Source organism: Myiozetetes cayanensis, unplaced genomic scaffold, assembly GCF_022539395.1.
Source record: "Myiozetetes cayanensis isolate MyiCay16 unplaced genomic scaffold, myiCay2020 scf708, whole genome shotgun sequence".
Lineage (NCBI taxonomy): Eukaryota > Metazoa > Chordata > Aves > Passeriformes > Tyrannidae > Myiozetetes > Myiozetetes cayanensis.
This window is the reverse complement of record NW_026087974.1, coordinates 3263-23301: the sequence shown is the minus strand read 5'-3', so window position 1 is coordinate 23301 and position 20039 is coordinate 3263. Positions and strand designations below refer to the sequence as shown.

Here is a 20039-nt window from a genome sequence, read left to right as displayed (position 1 = left end):
TTTTTTAGATTTCTCTTTATGGTGCAGGTATGTTTTGTATTTCTTTCTAAAGCCCACTTCACTAATTCAACAGTTATGTGTGTTAGCAATCCTAGGTTAAATTCTTGACTAAGAAGTTTGGGTGTCTTTCCAGCAGTGGGGAATATATTTATATTTGTGTGTCAATACTGTGCATGCCTGAGGAATGTATGATTACAGAAGGACATTCAGGGAAATGTCTAGTTATTTTTGTTGTAGATTCCTATAAAAACGTGCATGCTTGAAGAAAATTTTTTTTGGAAATTATGTGGGAGAAGGACAATCTCTCTTCTTAGAGCCTGCTAAGGGCCTTATATCAAGGAGTAGCAGAGGAGGTAAAACTGGTCAACCTGTTCTGAGACTCAAAAGTGTCCTGTTTTTTCCTAAAAACATATGAACTATCAGTGTATATTTCTTCATTTTTAGATTTGAAAGCACAGTAATTATTATTTCTCCATCAAATGATCAAGGGTAATGGTCAGCGATACCGGGCAAATTCAGATAGATGTGGCTGGCATTATGATGATTGTTACTGTTGCTACTGGGTTTCAAAAACAGTATTCAGGTAGAAGTTTGGGGTTTTTTAGGGTTGTAGCTCTGAAAATTGTAAGAAATGCAATCAGATATCATCTTTGAATCAAGTTTCAGAATAAAGACGTCAGTTTTCTGCTACTCAGTCAGACTTAGTGGATCCATTTTGTATTTACTAAGGGAGCAATTAGACTGAAGTGAAAGAACCAGGGTGGGGTGGGTCAACCTTTGCTGGTTGCCAGGTGCCCATCAAGCTGCTCTATCTCACCTCCCTCCCCAGCAACAGGATGGGTAGAAAATATGGAAAAATGCTCATTGGTCAGGATAAGGAGGGGCATTACTCATCAGTTACTATCATGGATGGTTAAGCAGCTATAATAATTATATGTTCCCTCTAATATGCTCTGGTCAAATCTGTCATTATCTCAAACCCTTTGAGTTCTAGGTTGCATGCCAAAAATACTGGTCATGGTCCAGTGCTCATGGCAACTAAGCACCACACAGCTGCTTGCTCACTTGTCCCCTGTCCCTAGGGGGATGGGATGGGATAAGATGGAAGGGAGAATAAGAAAGGTAAAAGTGCAAAAACTTGCAGGTTGAGATAATAGGGAAAGCAAAATCTGCCTATGCAAGCGAAGCAAAATAAGGAATTCATTCCTTCCTTTCCATTGGCAGGCAGATGTTTAGCCATCTCCAAGAAAGCAGGGCTCCATCACATGTAATGATTTCTTGGGAAGACAAACACCATAACTCTGAACCATCCTCCTTTCTTCCCTGTGTTTTTTATTGCTGAGTGTGATGGCATACGGTATGGAATATCCCTTTGGTAAGTTGGGATCAAGTGTCTCAGCTGTGTCCCCTCACAACTACTTGTACATCCCCAGTCTACCTGCTGTTGGGGCAGTGTGAGAGACAGAAAAGGTCTTGATGATGCGTGAGAGCTGTTCAGCAATAGCTAAAACATTGGTGTGTTATCAACACTCTTTTGGTCACAAAGGCAAAGCATGGCACTATATGGGCTACTATGAAGAAATTTAACTCTATCCCAGCCAAAATCAGTATACTTGTATACATGGGGAGGTGATGATAATAAGGGAACAGATCTAGAAACTGTCAAGTCAACTGTGATGTTTGGAGCTTTACTGGCGTAAGGCTTTTTAGTAATATCCTGGATTTCATTCCAAGTAATATGGTGACTTTCTAATTTTAAGGGATGTTAAGAGCATGGTTGCTTTATCCAGCCCAGGACTCCCTTCTGCTCAGCTACTGAAGCCCAGCCTGGGGAGCCAGGGCCTCTGCCTAGGCTGAGGGATGCAGCTGCCACTTTCCCATTTTCAGGTTCAACCAGTAGTGAAGCTGAGCACATATTTCGGAGACCTGTACACACACGGAGGACACTGACACATGGCCCATCACACAGATAAGCACCGACATAGTGCTGCCTTCAACAGCACCTACATGTAGGACTTGCATAAAACATAAGGCAGACAAGTTCCCTCCTTCCTCTTCACCTGGTAGAGATAGAAGGTTGCTGCTATAGTGAAGGTACCCATAATACTCTCTAGATTCACAAGCGCACGCACGTTCACTGTCATCCCTTGAGTACTGGCATGACCCTCTTTGTCCAGTGCCCCTGTCTGGATCCCAGGCACTCTTACTTGCTTCATTGGTCTCCTATTTGCCAGCTAGTCCAGCTTGATGCTCACTAGCAAACACTCATGCACTCATCTCACAAGCACTCCATATTTGCACGTTCCCCTGGGTGTACCAGCACAGACCCTTGCCTGTTTCATACCTCTGCCTAGACTCAACTTACTAGCCAATATACATGCACACCAGGTTTGGGGAAGATGCAGACAACCACTCACTCCTTCCCCCAGCAGCTGGCACCAGGCACCACATGGGCTGTGACTGGTGGTCCTGCTTCAGTTACCAGTGTTTGACCCCTCACTCATGCTGATTTCCCCCCATTAGCTGTGTTTGGGGATACATACTGTTCCTGCTCCAGTGGCTGAAGGCAAAGACCACAACTCACTCTGGTAGCTGATGTTAAGACCCCAATCAGTCCAGTAGAAATCCTCAGCAACCCGGTGAGGGGAGGGAAGGCAGGACTGTCTCAGCTGTTCAACAGCTGCTCGCAGCCACGTGTGCTCGCAGTCAGCACTGAAAAAAAAAGTCCTTTTTCCCACAGGCAGTCGAAAGCAGAATACCTCGCTCTGGGATGGGTCGGTCTCTCTCTCAGTCGTCCTCCGCGAGGTGTCCCGTGGGGAAAAAAACTTCCTCTAAGGAAAAGAAAAGGAGGCGGCCGAAAACCGGGCTTCTGCTCTGCCCAGTCCGCGGACCAAACCCTAAAGCCCCCGAACAACAGAGTCCCAGCCCTCCCCTGCAGCAACCTCCGTTTCCCGAGAGAGCTCGCCCTCCTCCCGCTCCCGCGCGCGTGCGGCTTTGCTCTGTCCCCCACCCTCATCCCGGAAGAAACAGATGGGGGGGGGGGCGGGAGAGCAGACATTGGGAAAAAATTCCAACATCTCTTTTCAAACCTATGACAGTGAACTTGATAATGTCATATATAGGTACATTCAAGCAGTAATCCTGTGTAACTAGACCTACTGTCTGTGATGGAATTGACATAGAAAGACAAATTTGAAAGCTGAAACATTGCAGATAGGATTTGAAAATTTTACTTTTTGGTTTCCATGGTATTATTAAAAGCATAATTACAAGGAAAAGTAATTATAAGTAAGTATAAGAATCCATGTCAAGTGATCAACTCTGAATTGTGTTTTGTGATTTGTGTAAAGTTGGTTGTGGTTTTTTTTTTTCTTCTCATTTTGTTGTTTCAGATCTGTCCAATATGTGCAGCATTGCCTGGAGGGGATCCTAATCATGTCACAGATGACTTTGCAGCTCATCTTACACTGGAACACAGAGCTCCTAGAGATTTAATATCCTTTCTTAAGTTGAGGGAAAAGGAATAGACTGTTCCTTATTATAGCTGTAACTACTTGTTCTGACTTATGTAGTCAAATGGCTACATCAGTTTTGCTTATTTTTTAGAATTGGTGTTTAGTTATAGGGGAACTATAAGTCTAAATTGTTTATATGTATATATATTTATATCTATATCTATCAGTCTGTGAATGGGCTTTGGGTGTTGCTTGACAATGTGGGTGTGTGTTTTTGTTTTATTCCTGATAGCAAAACCTTATAAAGATGTTTCTGATATCCAGCTGCTTCTTTCTGCAGTTTTTACCCTTCTTGGTCATTAGTTCTGATGCCATTTTGTGTATGGGAAAGCAGCAATCCAGATGTAATAGTGTTTTATAGATAATCACAGGACTGAAAGCAGACTTCACTGAAAGCATGTGTTTGTTAGAGAATGCTTTGGACTTTGAAATTGAGGGATCTTAAGTGTTTGATTAGTTTTATTACTGTATTTCAATGGGGTAGTTCCAGCTTGTTATTTATTGACTTTTTAAAAGATATAACTAGAAGATCTAGGGAGACTTCCTAGGGATTAGGACTATCTTTGTTATCTGCAAATTGTAGGGATATAACTACGCTCAATGACTGAAGAGCTCAAACTGTCAGTTTCTTTGCACTTTTAAGTACAATTTTCTTTCTGTTACTTGGTCTTAGGAATAGTAATGTATCACTTTTTTTGCTGTACAAATTCTTGCAACGTAATTTCAGAAGATACTCTTCATGGAAGTACAGGCCATCATGAAAAACTCATTAAGTGATCTTGAAATGATTTATCTTTCTGTATCTCATTTAAAAAATACATTCCTGGTATAATTTGATAGTGCCTTTTTTTGTTCAGGGCTTCTTAAAAAAAAAACAAAACCGGCCTAACAACTCAAGGTCATTATATCTACTGCTAGCAACATGAAAGGAAATGATTTCACTTTGGTTGTGGTCTGTATTTAAATTTGTTAGCATTTTAATTGTCAGTCTGAATTACACAGTGAAATTGGCTTCCTATTGAAGTGGATGAGGTGTTGGATTACAATTCATGCTTCTGAAGTTTTTCCTTCCCCTCCCACATCGGTGATGTCAGATAACTTTTAATTGTAAAATGTCTCTTTATTACTAGCTACATAAGAGCTAGAGAAATCAGAGTAATCTTTTCAGTTTCTGAGTAAGGCCACAGTGTCAGTTATCACAAAACTGATGGGGGTAGTCTTTATAAATAATTATAGGAAATGCACGTGAAAGTATCTGTACAACATTACTTTAGCAATCAGTGTTGCCAAGTCCACAAAACTTGATAGAGTTTCTGGACTAGTTTTCCATGTTGAGTACTATTTCATGTCTTCTGATAGTTAAGACTAAAAGGAAGAAATGGGGGAGAGATTTCCTCCTGCTCAGTTGCTATCAGTTTAGGAAAGGATATGGTCTTCTGTGTAACAGTTAGAAGGGTGTTTTAAGCTGTTTTAAATGGCTGAACATATTTCTTGTGAAGAATCCTGTGCAGACACTGCAAGATACCACCTTTATCTCTGGAGACTCTGGACAGCTCTTTAAATTCCAGTTTCTTTCTTAAACAATTTTCAGCTGTTTTACTGTTTAAAACATAGCTTTAGTCTTGACCTTGTAAATGGTTCTAGCTTGGTTGTTTTCAGTATATGTTTGCACTGAGTTAAGAGTTCCAAATGCTTTTTTAACCCCATCATAGTTGGGTGAGACATCAATATACTCTTAACTAGTATATTTAAATTATGTTGCTTTTCTTAAAAACACTTTGAAAGGTGCAGTTAGCAAGCTACTACAACCCTTCTCTAAATGAGACCAAGGCTGGATTTTTTCAAAGGATTTATATTAAGGATGTTCTAGTTATCTTATTTTCCAAGTTTACTTTAAAAATGGTCCAGAATGGGGGCATTTTTCTGTCATATGTAGCTATAGAAAGCTTCCCAAACTGCATGAGAGCAGTAGTCAACCAGTAAAATATTAGTGACAATGTTCTGTCACTACCAGTATCCAGTATCAACAGATACAAAGGAGGAACAAATCAATTTGTGCTAGACAACTATATTCTGTCTCAAGGGAGATTCCTCCCCTCCCCCCTGTAAGAATTGATATGAAGGCAGGTGACCAAACCACAACTAGGGTATTGAGGAAAAGTTTGTTCCAATATCAGAAACCCCAAATACACTGCTAAATCATGCAGCAGTTGAAAGAGCAGCCCAGGAAAACCATTCTGGTGCTTTTATAACAACACCTTTTGCTTGTGCATAACTTCAAGACTGTGTTCTCCCCTGTGCTTTATGGTCTCCCTCTCTCCCAGCAGAGGCCTCAGGCATGTCTGTAAGAACTTAATCTCTTCTCACAAAAGGGAAGCTAACTTCTAAAACAGACAAGCAGAGAAATAGATAGCACTATTCATGGGAAAGAATTTTCTCCCACACCATGTTTTTTCTAGGCCTAGTTTTCCCAGCAAGACCTCCTTGAGTAAAACTCTTTTTCTTCCTCAAATAAATCTTCTGCATTCACATTCTGTCCCTACACCCTCCTGAAAGTGAAATGTTTTATGCTCTATAGCATAATAGATTTAAGAGACTCAATTCCTCATGAAAATATTTATTATGGTAACTGGATATTCTTACTTGCCAAAAGAAGTCTTAATTTTTCAGTCTTAAATTTTTCAATTCAGTAATACTGTGAGGAAATCAATTCTATGCCATAATTATGCATTGTGGGATAAGACATTGGGCACCAGTCTGCTGCAAATAATAGATTTTATTCAAGTGATAAACATGCTATTTTTGAAAATAAATAAATTGGATATAAGATGAGCTAAAACTACTAATTTATAAATTGGAAAAATACGATATATATAAGTACATTATTTCCTAGTTTAGTAGTTAATTGCACTAGTGCTTCTTAAGATAAAAGGAAGCTTTAGCTAGACTGTCTTGGGAGAACAAGTTTGTGTGGTAAGAATAGCAACTTTGTAGATTATTTTCGGTATTTAGATACCCTTCTTTCCCAATTTTGATGCTAAAATCCTTATGTCTATTGAGTAATGTGTTCTGCTGAATATGCATCATCAGTTATAGCATTACCTAGTAGAAACTTTAATCCATAAGGCATAAAATCCATCCTGACAGTTTTTAGACATGATAAAAAAGCCTGGGAAAGATGAATTTAGTGCAAGGAGCCTTGGGTGCCTTGGGTTCACATCTATAGGTCTTACTGGCACCATAGCTATGATTGCATGGTGCTTATAAAGTTGAATCATTGTTTTATGAATGAGGAATAGTGTGTTGCCCAATTATTCAATCTAGTAAATGTTCTTGCTGTTTAATACTTGATAGCAAAAGACTTTTCTTAACTGCTTGGTTATGATGAATCTAGTGGTGTCCGGCACGTACGTAGAATGTTTCACCCAGGCCGGGGTTTGGGAGGCCCCCGTGCACGTAGATCAAACATGCACTTTACTAGCAGTTCCAGTGGTGGCCTTTCATCTTCTCAGAGTTCATATTCTCCAAGCAATAGAGAAACCATGGATCCTATAGCTGGTAAGAGCTATAACCACTGATTTTAGCTCAAAGTCCTTAAATAGACTTTGAAACAAAATCCAAGATGATGATAGTTGTCTGTTTTTTCTGTCTTTAAAAAAATGCTTTCCAATATTGTAATTGATGGGTATTTACTGATGAAAAGTATCCTTAATTGGATTGTCTACAGGGATTGAACCTGGAACTTCTGAAATGAAAAACACTGCCCCTTTAGCTTGTGCTTTAAAATTTAGAGACTTCTAGGCTTGTTCCCATGACTGAGCTGTTCACAGGTGGTATCAAAGAATGGTTGATGTTTGAAAGGACCTTTCAAGATCATCTAGTACAACCCCATTCAACTTCCCTCTACTCATGCCTCCAAGCAAGGCCACTTAGAGCAGGTTGCTCAGGACCATGTCCAGTCAGGTTTTGAATATTCCTACAGATGGACTCCACAACCTCTCTGAGCAACCTGTTACAGTGTTTGATCACCCTCACAGTAAAAAGTGTTTTCTTGTATTCAGATGGATTTCATTTGTTTTAATTTCTGCCTCTTACCCTGTCAGTGGGCAGTACAGAGTCTGGCTCCCTTTCTTTTTTATTTTTCCCATCAGGTATTTATATACACTGTTAAAATTCCTCTCCCTTGAGCCTTTTCTTTTCCAGGCTGAAGAGTCACAGGTCTCTTAGCCTCTCCTCATATGATATGTATGCATGCATTTTTGAATTTTTGAGTGGATGGACAGCAGGATGGGGACTTGGAAAGTCCCTCCCACTGTAAGTAAAGATCAGGTTCATGACCACCTGAGGAACCTGAATGTACATAAGTCTATGGGACCCAATGAGATGCATCCCAGAGTTCTGAGGGAATTGGCTGATGTAGTTGCTAAGGCACTCTCCATCATATTTGAAAAGTCATGGCAGTCAGGTGAAGTCCCCAGTGATTGGAAAAAGGGAAACATCACACCTATTTTTTAGAAGGGTAAAAGCAAGTCTCGGTGAGCCCCTGGTGGTCTAGTGGTAAAGGCGCCGCGCTATCACCGTGGAGACCCGGGTTCGATTCCCGGTCAGGGCCACTCCCGGGCAGGTGGGGCTCGTTAGCCCTTAAAGGCAACCCACCTACGTCCTAAGGACCTCACTGCCACTGTCCAAGCTCGCTTGGCCCCAGCAGATGAACCTTAGGATCAAAGGGTGGGCTCAGTTCCGTGCACACTGTGTCTCACCTAAAAAATCCAATGCGCAGGCTGGAAGGTGTAAAGACCTTCCCCGGATCTTCGCTCGCGAAGACTGGCCATTATTATTATTATAAAAGCAAGTCTCAGGCTGGACTCTGTGGCACACACACCAGTGTAAAAGAAGGAAGAAAGTGTTACTGAAAGTCATCATCCTTGGAGACTCTGGGATGGGAAGGACATCACTCATGAACCAGTATGTGAACAAGAAATTCAGTAATCAATACAAGGCTACAATAGGTGCAGACTTCCTGACAAAAGAGGTCATGGTAGATGACAGGATAGTGACAATGCAGATATAGGATACAGCAGGCCAAGGACAATTTCAGTCTCTGGGAGTTGCCTTCTACAAGGGAGTGGACTGCTGCATCCTGGTGTTTGATGTCACAGCCCCCAACAAAACCCTAGACAGCACAAGGGATGAATTCCTCATTCAGGCCAATTCAAGGGATCCTGAGAACTTTCCTTTTTTTGTGCTGGGAAACAAGATGGATCTAGAAAACAGACAAGTCACCACAAAACAGGTGCAAGCCTAGTGCTACAGTAAAAACAACATCCCCTACTTTGAAAACAGTGCCAAGGAGGCCATTAATGTGGAACACGCTTTCCAGACAATTGAATGCACTTAAACAGGAAACCAAAGTGTAGCTTTATGATGAATTCCCTGAATCCATCAAACTAGACAAGACTGACTGAATGAAGGCTTCTGTAGAGAGTTGCAGCTGATGAGGGGAAGGGAGGGGTTGAGCACAGTCCTTCACAAACAAATATCACACTTAGGCCTTCAAACACACAGGCCCTCTTCTGTGTTTAAAATGAAATTTAAAAAAAAAATCCATCTCCAGCTGTCAAAATCCACCCATCTCCCATGAGCATCTGAGGCCTGCATTTCAGAGCTCACATCCCCACACTGTCCACATCACACTTCATGGTAACAGACCTTTCTCTTAGTTTAGAATGGAAACTCATATATGCTTGAAACTGCATTTAATTCCAGGTGTCCAATGGAGAGAAACTGTTTGCAGGTAATCTGTGTAACAAGTTACATACATTTTTAACTGTCTCATGTTTTCCCCTGTGCATCTGGAAAGGCTGATTACCCATAGTTCATTGCAAGTTCAGCACTCAGTCCAACTAGGTTGAGTTTTATATGTATCTCTGTTAATGCTTGTTACTTTTAACTAATCAGATCTTTTTACAGTATCCATGTATTATGTAATGCTTCTTTTGGAAAAAAATCTCATAGTACATGTTAATATATGCAACCAATTAAATTAAAAAAAAAAAAAATTGGGACCCTGGGAACTCCTGACCAGTCAGCCTCATCTCTGTGCCTGTCATGGAACAGATACTCCTGGAAAGGCAGAAAAGGACCTGGGAGTTTGGATTGACAAGAAGCTAAACATGAGCCAGCAGTATGCTCAGGTGGCCAAGAAGGCAAATGGCATCCTGGTCTGGATCAGGAACAGTGTGTCCAACAGATCCAGGGAAGTGATTCTTCCCGTGTACTCAGCACTGGTGAGGCCATACCTGGAGTACTGTGTCCAGTTCTGGGCCCCTCAGTTCAGGAAGGATATTGAGGTGCTGGAGCAGGTCCAGAAAAAAACAACAAGGCTGGTGAAGGGACTCGAACACAAATCCTATGAGGAGAGACTGAGGGAGCTGGGGTTCTTTAGCCTGGAGAAGAGAAGGCTCAGGGGAGACCTCATCACTCTCTACAACTACCTGAAAGGAGGTTGTAGCCAGGTGGGAGTTGGTCTCTTCTCCCAGGCAACTATCACTAAGACAAGAGGGCATGGTCTTAAGCTCTGCCAGGGGAGGTTTAGGTTAGATATCAGGAAGAAATTCTTTACAGAGAGGGTAATCAGGCATTGGAATGGGCTGCCCAGGGAGGTGGTGGATTCTCCGTCCCTGGAGGTATTTAAGAAGAGACTGGATGTGGCACTTAGTGCCACAGTCTAGTAACTGTGGTGGTAGTGGATCAAGGGTTGGACTTGATGATCTCAGAGGTCTTTTCCAACCTAGCTAATTCTATGATTCTATGATCCTATGTCAAGGCATATGGAAGGCAGGGATTAGCGACAGACAACATGCCCTAGGCAAGGGCAAATCATGCCTGCCTAATGTACTGGTCTTCTATCTTGGAGGGAATGCATCAGGGATGGGGGAAGAGCTATGGATGTCATCTATCTGGACTTCTGTAAGGACTTTGATATAGTCCCCCACATTATTGCCACTAAATTGGAGAGAGATGGGTTTGACAAAAGTACTGTTAGATGTATAAGGAACTGGCTGGATGGCTGCATCCAAAGAATTTCAGTCAATGGCTAAATGTCCAAGTGGAAATCATTAACGGATGGGTCTGTACTGGGTCTAGTACTATTTAATATCTTTATCAATGATGCAAACAGTGGAATTGAGTACATCATCAGTAAGTTTGCAGACAACACCAAGTTGAGTAGAGCAGTTGATTCCCTAGAGGGAAGGGATACCATACAGAGGGACCTTGAGAGATTTAAGGAGTGGGGCCATGGGAACCTCATGAAGTTCAACAAGGTCAAGTGTAAGGTCCTGCATCCAGTGTGCATCCAGCTCTGGGGTCAGCAGTACAAAAAAGACACAGACCTGTTGGAGTGGGTCCAGATAAGGGTCACATAAATGATAAGAGTGCTGGAACACCTCTCCTATGAAGAAAGTCTGAGAGAGTTAGAGTTGTTTATCCTGGAGAAGAGAAGGCTCGGGGACACCTTATTGCAGCCTTTTAAAATGTAAAGGGGGCTTATAAGAAAGACAAAGAGTTTGTTTGTTTGTTTATTTGTTTGTTTGTTTTATCAGGGCCTGTAGTGACTGGACAAGGGGCAAAAGTTTTGAACTGAAAGAGGATAGGTTTAGATTGGATGTGATGAATTTTTTTTTATGATAGGGGTAACTCATCATAACTGGGACAGGTTGCCTAGGGAAGTTGGGGATGCCCCATCGTTGGAAGTGTTCAAAGCCAGATTGGATGGGGCTTTGAACAACCTGATCTAGTGTAAGATGTCCCTGCCATGGCAGGGGGGTTGGACTAGATGGTCTAATGTAAAATCTTAGAGATATCAATCTTACACTTTTATAGTGAAAAATTATAAGTGTCAGGGAAACTTCAGGACTTCCTACAGTTATATATACCCTGCTATTATTTGTCTTTGCTTCAGATCCTGGAAGGGCATGAATGTTTAAACTGGAGCTTCTTATTGTTCAGCTATGATTCTGTGGCAGTGAACCAACTTAAGAGTGTCTTGCTTTTGAAAGAGGAAGCTGCAGCTCCACCCACCCACACACACCCACCTCGTTCTTTTGCCTCTGTTTTGTTGTCTGCTTTTCAGGCCCTCTGTGAGCTGATTTAACTCATCAAAATGGCAGAAAAAGGATATAAAAAATTAGTTTGAAATTGACTTCTGCAGGCTGTCTATTTCCAACCCCTTTCTCAAAGGAGATCTATTTAGATCTGGCAGCTCAAGGCCTTATTCAGTTGAGTTGTGAATGCCTCCAAGGACAGAGATCCTACAACATCTCTGGACAACCTGTTCTAGCATTCAAAAACCTTTATGCTTTAAAAGGGGATGGGGGGGGGAGGATGGAATTGAAATTTCTCATGTTTTGTTTCTTTGTCTGACTCTTGTCCTATTGCTGTGTGCCTCTGAGAAGAGTCTAGCTTAGTCTTCCCTGTATCTTCCAAGTGGGTAGATTCAGACAGCAATAAGATATCTTCCAAAGTATTCTTTTCCAGTCTGAGCAAAACCAGTTCTCCCACTCTTTCCTCCTGGACTGTGTTCCAGACTCCTGATCATCTTGTTGGCCCTCTGCTAGACTTGCTCCATTATGTCCATGTGTCTCTCGTCCTGGGGAGCCTAAACTCTGGATGTGGCTTTGCCCATGTCAAATAGAGGGGGAAAAAAATCACTTCCCAGGACCTGCTGGATGCACTCCTGCTACTAAAAATATCGCAGCAAAAAAGGATGAAAAATTTTCTGTCATCCTTATGACTTCAGTTAGGTCATGAGTCTTGAGTTGGTGCAAGAAGAGAGGATGTTTGTGTGTCCTGGAATGCAACACTTCCTCTTACCAATGCAGTGAGTGTTAGTTTAGCTGAGTTAAACATGAAGTGGCTGCCTTGGTTTGTTTCAGCCTCACAAGGCCTTCCCATTTAGGGGTATGTGTAATAAAATGGTATTCCTTTGAGTTTTGGGGGGGGGTTGTTTTTTTTTTTAGTGTCAATGTTTTTTGCATTCAGAGAATGTAGTGCAGCCTGGCTGGGTGTCTGTGTCATGCCAATCCTGTGTCTCAAATTTACAAATTCACATCTGCTACCAGGGTTCTGTTAAACTGTACTCAAAGTGATCTTACAAATAGCAAGGAAAAATACATCTGTCTTACCTGGCAGTGTTATAAGTCTTCCTTTGTATTGGGGTAATAATTAGTACATACTACCAGAAGTTAGAACTTGTGCTTGTAACAGACATGTAAGCATTATTTATTTATTTTTCTCCTTGTGGTGGTTATCAGTAATTAGTGAAATAAAATATTTTTGGTAGCTAATGATTAGCTGTGCTGATTAAAAATGACTTGAACATTTACTGTTGGTATTCCAAGTGTTCCTGATGCAAAGAGCTAACACATTGTGCTTTATTCCCCTAAGAAAAACCTAGTTTCAAATAATTATGTCATGAAAGTAAGATGGAAGGAAAATTTTCATGACCTATAATAATGACTTGCAGCTTTAACGAGGATTGAATGGATAGGGGAAAAAGCTAATCTACTACTTCTGCCCTCCTTGCATAATACACAACAAAGTAGTACTTACAACTTTGTGTGGAATATAATCTGTAGTAAATTACTGGGCAATAACTTATTATTAATGTTTATTTTGGGAAATGCTTAGCATGGACAGAATTTGTCACAGTCTTGAACTTTGGAGGAAAGGAATCCTGGCTAGATTTATTTAACTTTTTTTATCATTAGAATTTCTCTTTTTCCATCATAGGTCAAAAGTCTCAAAAAAAAACCCTCCTATGGTCAAATATTTTTCATATAATACAGTATTTAAAAAGCCTTTCTGAATGAAATATTTTCTAAAAATCTCTGAAATTATGCTGTAATTATTTGTCTTTTCTGCAGCACAACTTCCCTCTGGAATATGCATTTAAGGTGCATAAAGCCACCAACTGCAGTCAGAATTGAAGTGGTCAAAGCTATTTTAACTTGAAGATACAATTTTAGAGAATTCTTGTACAGGGTATTGCTTATATGGTATTCCCCATAGGCTGACTCTTATTAGTTTAAAAAGCTTTAAGATTTGACTCTCTTTTTTATGCATAGTTCTTTAGATGATTCCTAATCTTCCCATGGGCTTTGAGACATGGGGTGTTTGTAATGGATAGCCCATGAAGCTTCTCAAATCAATACAATTTTTCCATGAATTTCATTGATTAAAGGTTTTAGAAAGCAAAGGAATTGATATACTGGTATTGAGGACATAATTATGCTGTTGTGTGATATATATTTAAGCAGATTTCACTGTAGAAACTTCTCTCTTTTCTGGCAGAGCTTTTATCTCAGTTATCAGGCGTGAGACGTTCTGCAGGCCAGCTCAATTCTTCTGGCCCTTCTGCTTCTCAGTTACAGCAACTGCAGATGCAACTGCAGTTGGAGAGACAGCATGCACAGGCAGCAAGACAACAACTGGAAACTGCCCGCAATGCAACTAGACGCACTAACACAAGCAGCATCCCCACCACTCTTACACAATCTATAGCAGCAACAAATACATCTAACACAGAAAACAATCATCAGACTATACAGAATTCCCAGTTTCTTCTTATGAGGTAATTTGGTTTGTGGTTTTAACTCTGCCATTTCTGTTTTCCTTGGTCCTGTTGTGGTCATAGAGTTCAGTAAAACTACTGCCAGATCACTAAATTAAGTTTGTAGTTGAGATACTATGCTTTTGTTTGCATTGGTAGCATCTTTTCAATCCTGGTGAGTGTTTGTTCCTAGTCAATGAATAAATATTACTTGCTGTTTTTCAATTTGTTAAACTGTGCTTGTTTACCCTACTACTGATAAGACAAGAGCCTTTACAATAATATGTTTCAAACTTTTATGCTGATAATGTGAAGGGAGAGAACTTAAAAGGTAGTTTTATTTAATAGGAAATGAATCTTTAATGAAGGCTGAAGGTTGAATAGAGGTTTATATATATATATATAAATAAGTATTTTGGATGAAAAAGGCAAAGAAGGATTGTGCTCTTAATAAGCAGTATGCATATCTGTTTCAGAAAGTATAGCTACATCCTAAAGATCTATAGAATAGAATAGTTCAGTTGGAAGAGACCTACAATGATCATCTAGTCCATTCTACTATAGAAGAGTTGCCCACCCTCATTCCAGCTCTTTTCAGAGGTTTAGAATATTGATTTTCTGGATTCATGGGGGAAAGATGTTTTTCAGTTGCATGTTGATAAAGAACAAAGACATTTAAACAGTTTCTGTATCTAGAAACTGGGTTTGGGACAAGTTATTGCTGTCATGCTGATTTCTATCAAAACTTGTGATATCTCAGTCCAAAGTTTTTTGAAAATCATAACTTTAGGGAAAGTATCTGCAAATGTCAGTCACTGATCTTGTGAGCTAGGACAGAAGTGAAACAAGCAATTCTCTTTCTGCTATGGTGGTGGTGCATGCACTGATAAGCAAAGAGAATGGTGTACTGTGCTTTGGGAATCTCTGGGCATTATGCGTTTAGTAATGTATTTTGTCATGCTTGAATTTAGAAGTTGTCCTGGGCACAAAATGAGCACTTAAGAGATGAGTAGAGAATTTTAACGCTCCTTAAAACATAACGCCTCTGTGGGGAAACAAATTTGAGAAATAGCTATTTTTCCCCGTCAGCCTTAAAATGTATTTCTATGAAGTGGAGGGTTTAAAGCATCTAGGAACAAGTTTGTTAAATGTTTGTATTCTTGCATCATGAGTGTCAGATATTGTCAGATTTGTACGTCAAAAGAAGTGCAGCAGTACCTAGGTTGTTTCTCAAAGGAATGGCTTTCAGATGTTATTCAGCATGCATCAGTCCAGTTGTTTAGGTAATTAGTGAAAGACCATTTTTTTGATGATACTACTAAGCCTGTCTTCTCTCTTTCTGTGATGCTATGCAGGTTGAATGATCCTAAGATGTCAGAAGCAGAACGTCAGTCAAAAGAAAGCGAACAGGCAGATCGCAGCTTGTTTGTTCAAGAGCTTCTACTGTCCACTTTGATGCAGGAAGAAAGTTCCTCCTCAGATGAGGATGAACGGGGAGAGATTGCTGATTTTGGTGCTATGGGCTGTGTAGATATTATGCCTCTAGATGTTGCTTTAGAAAATCTAAATTTAAAAGAGAATAATAAAGGAAATGAGCCTCCTCTTTGATGGCATCCCACTTTGCAGACAATGTCCTCTGTGCTGTATTTGCCAATGAAAGTGGACAACAACTATCTTGGGTTTGTTTTGGTGATTGTAATTTCAGGTCTGTCACTCTTGTTACATTGTGTACATTCAAAGGAAGAGAGAAAAGATATATATGATAATCATTTCCAATTAACCAATTTTTACTTTTAGCAGGTAAATATAGGTTGCAGTGCAGAGAAAAAAAGCTCTGTGTCCTGTAGCTTGACGTGCAAAAAAGCTCTCCTAATACTCAACATTCAAACTGAAGAGGAAAAAATAAAAAAATCTCTAATGAAGCTGCTGTGTGTATTTATGAATATTAATGAATAAAACTTGCTTGGATGGTTTACCTTAATTACTGCATGATTTTTTTTCAGTGTGCATGAGTTTTTAGTGACCTTGTCATTTAAAAAGGAGTAAAACTATAAAACACCAAAGCTTTCCCATTATTCAAAGGTAATGTGACCAAAAAAAAGATTAATGCTCACTAGCAGTTTGCAGCCGTGAAGTAGCCATTGGGTAACACATGACCAATGACCTTTTTATGTACTCTCCCTGTGTATTAATGAAAACTCTGCAGTGGGCTATATTTTTGCTTACAGAGTGTGACATTTTGCTGTATTGTGACCACTGTGTTGCCCTGTTAGACATCATATCCATATGGAATTGAACTTTGTAGTCATCTGTAGGAGACAAAAAACAAGGGCCACTACTGGAATCTATCACAAAGGGCTTCTCTGTGCCCTAACACCAAATTTTGTTCAACTTTCTTTAAAGTTTTCTTTTTTGTGTTAAATATACCTTATTTAGATGTAAATGATCTGGTGGCAGTGGGGAGGAATTAACTTGGATTATGTTGTTTTAGTTTTAAGACTTCATAGTCCTTATAATTTTGAGTTATGTATTCATAGTTTACAGAGACTCCTTACTATTTAGGAGAGTTTGAGGATTTGACCTCCCAGATATCTCCATATGTTACAATTTGGATTCTTAATGCTAGCTTCCTATCAACCTTTATTTATTGAAGTTTTGGGTTATATTTCTGACATAAAAATAAAGCCTCTTTAATTGAGTCATTCTATTTGCCTATAGTGTTAATCCGATAAAGGGGTTTTTTATGGATTACTATAATAACCCCAAAGCAAGGGACAGCAAGACTAGTTATTTGGAATGTAAAGTTAGCTTATAAAGATAAAAAAGCATACAACTTTTGAAAATTAGACTTGAAAACCTGATGATGTTCCTAAGAGAACTGATATGTATGTTAATCTAAGATAACAGCAACAAAAGAAGCTACCCCATAGGTTGATATTTAAGTTCCATTCTCATTTTCTCAATTCTCAACTTCCAATTGTTTCCATTTAGTAGCATATTAGCATTGTTTTTCTTTTAGTATCTGCAACAGAAAATGTTTTAGGGGAACTTTTTACACTAGTCTTCTGTTTATCTCAGGAGTTACCTTCAATAAAGATTCATTTTTAATGGATTGTTGAGGTTATTAAAAAAATAAAAAATCAAACGGTAGTCTTTTAGGACATATCTTCTGCACATTACAAAAATACTCCATTCAATAAAGCATTTTAAGGGTTGTTATTCAGTTGATTCTTTGTTGATGGTGTATTATCCAGATATCTGTAGAAGAAATTCTGGAATTAAACTATCCTTCACAACTGTATGCAAAGGCATTTCATGGTGAAACCATGGGTGATTTACATAAACACGTTTTTAAAAGTGCATATTCTGTGCAGTGCATATAGAAATGATGCATTGAATTTCTAGAAAAGATGTGGTTAAAAATAGTATCAATAAATATTCATTTTTTATTTGAAATCTTTATATAGCTGGTTTACTGAGGACATTTACATTGCAGGGTTTGCAAACTGCATTGTGTTTTTACTTGGAAACCCGGTAAACTCTTGTTGTCCATGTTTATTATCGGAATGTGAGTATCTGCTGGTTTGCATTTAAAATTAAATTTAGTTACTGCATTAATTCCTCCAAGAATCACAAGCGTGTTAGATTTTGTTAGCTTAGAAATAATGCCAAACAGTGACTGGGAGATTGTTGTTCTAGCACTCTGCTGATGAGTATTTACAGGGAAGTGTTCTTCATTAAAAGAATGTTTCCCAGAATTATATTTTTGTTGATTTTAAATTACTGATGATTATTTTCATAATGCTGTGGGCTATAGTGAAAATAGCCTTTGAAAAATTTTCAAGGGAGACCTAGAGGGGATATTACATATTTTCCTGCCTAAGACCACTGCCTCAGAAAAGAGGTCCCTAGCATTCAGCATACCTGACATTGACATGAAGACTGTAGAATACTGTGCATTTGTGGAGCCCCTGGTGGTCTAGTGGTAAGGGCGCGGCACTGTCACCACTGAGGCCCAGGTTCGATTCCCAGTCAGGGCCACTCCCGGGCAGATGGAGCTCATTAGCCCTTAAAAAGGCAACCCATCTACGTCCTGAGGACCTCACTGCCACCGTCCAAGCTCGCTTGGCCCCGGCAGATGAACCTTAGGATTAAAGGGTGGGCTCAGTTCCGCGCACACTGTGTCTCACCTAAAAAATCCAATGCGCAGGCTGGAAGGTGTAAAGACCTTCCCCGGATCTTCGCTCACGAAGACTGGCCATTATTATTATTACTGTGCATTTGTGTGAGAGAAGTTTGTTTTCCCAAAAATGTGGAGCAGCCTGTGACAATCTTTGCAGAGAGACTACATCTATGAATAGAGCACATCTGGAATTTGGTGTACTCTCCTATGAATTTGCACCTCAGGGCTCGGGCATGGCTTGCTTCTGCATCCTCTGTTTAATCAACCAAATATCTGTATGTTGCGTTATGGAGCATGGAAGTTGTGTTGAATTTTACAGGCAAAGGTAGGGTGCCCATGTGCCCTTAGACTGTCTTGCAAGATGGCAAATGAGACTTTGCCCATGTGAGAATGCTGACCTTTGTTTGTGTATGTTAGCTCTGGAGACCAATGAGACTTGGATCAGCTCGGTCTTTTACCTGCATTCTGTGCTGACTGAAAACCCTGTAGGTGTCCTTAGTGTGATACTGATATTGAGCTTACAAGTGCTGCAAAAATGTTCCCTTCTGGGGGGATAAGGGCATATTAATGTATAGAAATGGGAAGAGATATGAACTTTTTTGAAGCTGTTGGGGAACAAGTCCTGCTTTAGGTGCCTGTAAGTACTTATGTTTAGTATGTATGGTGTAATTCAGATTATTTGCAACTCTTCTGATTTAACCAGATTTTTCATCTGTTTGGTACTGTGCCAGAACGAGACATTTGCATGAAGTGGGTGGAACATGGAACAGAATGAAATTACATTTTAACTTAAACATCTCTGGGGACTTGGAGGTCAAATGAGGTGGCCAGGAAGTGGCCATATTATTAGGGTATTAGTATTATAACTGATTCTGTAGACTGTCAGACCTACTGAAGTGCTCAGTAGAAAGCCTTTATAGCTGTCACTACTTTCACTGTGTAGTTTCTTCTAGAAATAAGGCTTTGTTCTTCCCATAGGAGCTTCTTGGTTCTCTCACTTCTATAATGTTGTTGTTAGCTTTTGCCAGCAGTCTGGGCTCAGTGCACAAAGATAATGTTCTCATAGTCATTCTACACAGAAGAGGTCATCATGATTGCTCATCTGACATGCAGTAAGGTTGGAAGAAGTGAGAGTTTTGACAGTACCTCTAACTTGTCTCTCTCACTCTGAAAGAAATTAGAGCCTTTTTTTAACCTATCTTGGGTGTGTTATTCAAGGGTATGGACTGTTACTCAGATTTCTTACAAACACTAGCTTGCCTCAAAAGCCAAGTGTCTACATATGCATGCATTTCTGTCTTGGGTCCCCTGTCTGTTCACAGAATTGTGGAATGGCTGAGGTTGGCTGGGATGTCTGGAGGTGCCCTGGTCCAACATCCCTGATCAAGCAGTGCCTCCTAGAGCTGGTTACCCAGGATCATGTCCAGGTGGCTCTACAATCCCCCTTAGCAACTTGTTCCAGAGCTTAGTCACCCTCACAGTGAAAAAGTGTTTCCTGATTCTCAGACAGAACCTCCTATGTTTCAGCTTGTGCCCATTGCCTCTTCTCCTGTCACTGAGCACCACTGAAAAGAGCTTGTCTCCATCTTGTTTTCACTCTCCCTTCAGGCATTTATATACATTAATGAGATCCCCCCTGAACCTCCTCTTCTCTAGAATAAACAGTCCCAGTTCTCTCAACCTTTCCTCATAGGAGAGGTGCTCTAGTCCCTTAATCATCTTCACGGCC

The 20039-nt window shown here is 40.1% G+C and overlaps 1 protein-coding gene and 1 pseudogene across 2 annotated transcripts; both read left to right on the top strand.

Moving 5' to 3' along the window:
- Positions 1 to 1104: 1104 nt before the first annotated feature.
- Positions 1105 to 16108, top strand: KCMF1 (potassium channel modulatory factor 1). 2 transcript variants are annotated; one of them, XM_050338898.1, is made up of 5 exons: positions 1105 to 1375; positions 3393 to 3494; positions 6899 to 7073; positions 13869 to 14148; positions 15483 to 16108. In XM_050338898.1, exons 3-5 carry the CDS (start codon positions 6932 to 6934, stop codon positions 15733 to 15735), a joined length of 675 nt encoding a protein of 224 aa, XP_050194855.1. In that variant the 5' UTR covers positions 1105 to 1375; positions 3393 to 3494; positions 6899 to 6931; the 3' UTR covers positions 15736 to 16108. The 2 variants fall into 2 exon arrangements, with proteins under 2 accessions (XP_050194855.1, XP_050194856.1); XM_050338899.1 differs by lacking the exons at positions 1105 to 1375; positions 3393 to 3494 and having other exon boundaries at positions 3552 to 7073.
- LOC126652229 (ras-related protein Rab-7a-like) lies at positions 7791 to 13862 on the top strand (annotated as a pseudogene).
- Positions 16109 to 20039: the final 3931 nt, after the last annotated feature.